At 38.9% G+C, this 2,500-nt stretch overlaps 1 protein-coding gene across 1 annotated transcript in view; it reads left to right on the top strand.

Annotated features, from left to right (window-relative positions):
* The window catches only part of LOC138867852 (uncharacterized), a 10,646-nt gene extending 9,016 nt beyond the window's left edge, over positions 1-1,630 (top strand). Inside the window, exon 3 of the mRNA XM_070144673.1 lies at positions 1,570-1,630. Coding sequence (XP_070000774.1) covers positions 1,570-1,630 — 61 coding nt within the window. The remainder of the gene's footprint in view (positions 1-1,569) is intronic.
* The last annotated feature ends 870 nt before the right edge of the window (positions 1,631-2,500 follow it).

Genomic DNA, 2,500 nt, shown 5'->3' with positions numbered 1-2,500 from the left:
CTCATCTTCCACTATGAGAAAACCTTCATCAAAAACAAGCATGCATTTCTCCCGTCTCCGAACCTCTTCCTTTCGCCATTCTTCCCTCTTTCGTTCGTTTTCCTTCCTTCTTCGTCTCCTAAAAAGATCCCGAAGAAGGTACTCGACATCTTCGAACTCCCTCGCTCCTCGTGTCTGGTTTCAATATGAATTCCTTGGTCTCGGTGGTTCCCGTTGGTTCTCCTGGTTCCCGTTGGTTCTCCTGGTTCCCGTTGGTTCTCCTGATCTACGTTGGCTCTCTTTCTTTCTCATTATTCTCGTCGTCTCGTTCGTTCTTGTGGTTCTCGTTTTTTTCTGGTTCCCGTTGGCTCTCTCTCTTTCTCCTTATTTTCGTCGATTCTTGTTTGTTCTTGTGGTTCCCGTTGGTTCTCTTGGTTCCCGTTGGCTTTCTTTCTTTCTCTTTATTCTCGTCGTCTCGTTAGTTCTTGTGGTTCTCGTATTTTTTCTGGTTCTCGTTGGCTCTCTCTCTCCTTATTCTCGTCGAGTTTCGTTAGTTCTTGTGGTTCTCGTTGTTTTATTCTGGTTCTCGTTGGCTTTCTTTCTTTCTCCTTATTCTCGTCTATTCTCGTTAGTTTTTGTGGTACTTGCTGGATTTCTTGGTTCCTGTTGGTTCTCCTGTTCCTCGTTGGCTCTCTCTCTCCTTATTCTCGTCGAGTCTCGTTGGTTCTTGTGGTTCTCGTTTTTATTCTGGTTCTCGTTGGTTTTCTTTCTTCTTACTGATTCTCTTCGAGTCTCGTTAGTTCTTGTGGTTCTCGTTTTTATTCTGGTTCTCGTTGGTTTTCTTTCTTTCTCCTTATTCTCGTCGATTCTCGTTATTTCTTGTGGTTCTCGCTGGATTTCTTGGTTCCTGTTGGTTCTCCTGTTCCTCGTTGGCTCTCTTTCTCCTTTCTGATCCTCGTCGATTCTCGTTAGTTCTTGTGGTTCTCGTTTTCTTCTGGTTCTCGTTGGCTCTCTTTCTCCTTTCTGATTCTCGTCCATTCTCGTTAGTTCTTGTGGTTCTCGTTGTTTTATTCTGGTTCTCGTTGGCTATCTTTCTTCCTACTTATTCTCGTTAGTTCTTGTGGTTCTCGCTGGATTTCTTGGTTCCTGTTGGTTCTCCTGTTCCTCGTTGGTTCTCTCTCTCCTTACTGTTGCTCGTCGATTCTCGTTAGTTCTTGTGGTTCTCGTTTTTTTTCTGGTTCTCGTTGGCTTCCTTTTTCTTACTGATTCTCGTCGACTCTCGTTTGTTCTTGTGGTTCTCATTGTTTTATTCTGGTTCTCGTTGGTTTTCTTTCTCCTTACTGATTCTCGTCGACTCTCGTTAGTTCTTGCGTTCATGGTTCTTCTAAGTTCTCTTAAGTTATTGTGATTTCCGTGGGTCTTCTAATTCTCTTTAATCTTCGAGGTTCCAGTTGGCATTTTTTTTTTCTCTTTATTGATTCTCGTCGACTCTGGTTAGTTCTTCTGGTTCTCCCCATTTCTTATAATTCTCGTTCGCTATTTTAGTTCTCGTTGTATTTTTATTTATTCATTTTTTCGTTATCCACATAGTTCTTGGTCTTGCTGGTTCATTCGGCATTCAAGAGAAAAGGCTCATGGTACTTGTTTATGAGAGAGAGAGAGAGAGAGAGAGAGAGAGAGAGAGAGAGAGAGAGAGAGAGAGAGAGAGAGAGAGAGAGAGAGAGAGAGAGAGACAGAGAGAGAGAGAGAGAGAGAGAGAAACAGAACTTTAAGTACTGTTTATTTTTCTTAGCCATTTCATAGAAGAGTCAGGATTTTTTTTTTCTTTCTTTTTTTTTCTTTTTTGGAGGATGCGCTAAAAGGTTGGAGATGAAGAAGAAGAAGAAAAATTGGAGATGGAAAAGAAGAAGAAAGATTGGAGATGAAGAAAAAGAGGAAAGACTGGAGATGAAGAAGAAGAAAGATTGGAGATGAAGAAGAAGAAAGATTGGAGATGAAAAAGAAGAAGAAAGATTGGAGATGAAAAAGAAGAAGAAAGATTGGAGATGAAGAAGAAGAAAGATTAGAGGTAAAGAAGAAGAAAATGAAAAATGATAATAATAATCTTGAATATGTCTTCTCTTTCTTAGCGATTTTATATAAAACAGGAAATTTTGGAGGGCATCCGCTGAAAGATTGGAGATGATGAGGAATGAATAAGAAAACGAGAAAACAAAACCAAAAATGAGACTGAAGTTTAAAATAGAAATGAAAAAAGAGGAACAAAGAGAAAATTTAAAAAAAGATAAAAAATTAAAAGAGGCGGAGGAGAAGATGAAGAAGAAGAAGAAAATAGGAGAAAAGAAAAAGTACAACAAAACGGCTTAAAAGAAAAAAAAACGCAAAATAAAAAAAAAACAGAATTCATACGAATGAGCAAAAGACGAAGAAGACAAAGCAGAATAAGAAGAAAAAAACAAAAACAAAAGAGAAACAGAGAAAAAGAAAAGAGCATATATAATGACGAAAGTAGCAAGCAAAC

The sequence above is a fragment of the Penaeus vannamei genome, chromosome 32 (genome assembly GCF_042767895.1).
Source record: "Penaeus vannamei isolate JL-2024 chromosome 32, ASM4276789v1, whole genome shotgun sequence".
NCBI lineage: Eukaryota > Metazoa > Arthropoda > Malacostraca > Decapoda > Penaeidae > Penaeus > Penaeus vannamei.
This window is presented reverse-complemented; position numbering and strand designations above follow the sequence as displayed.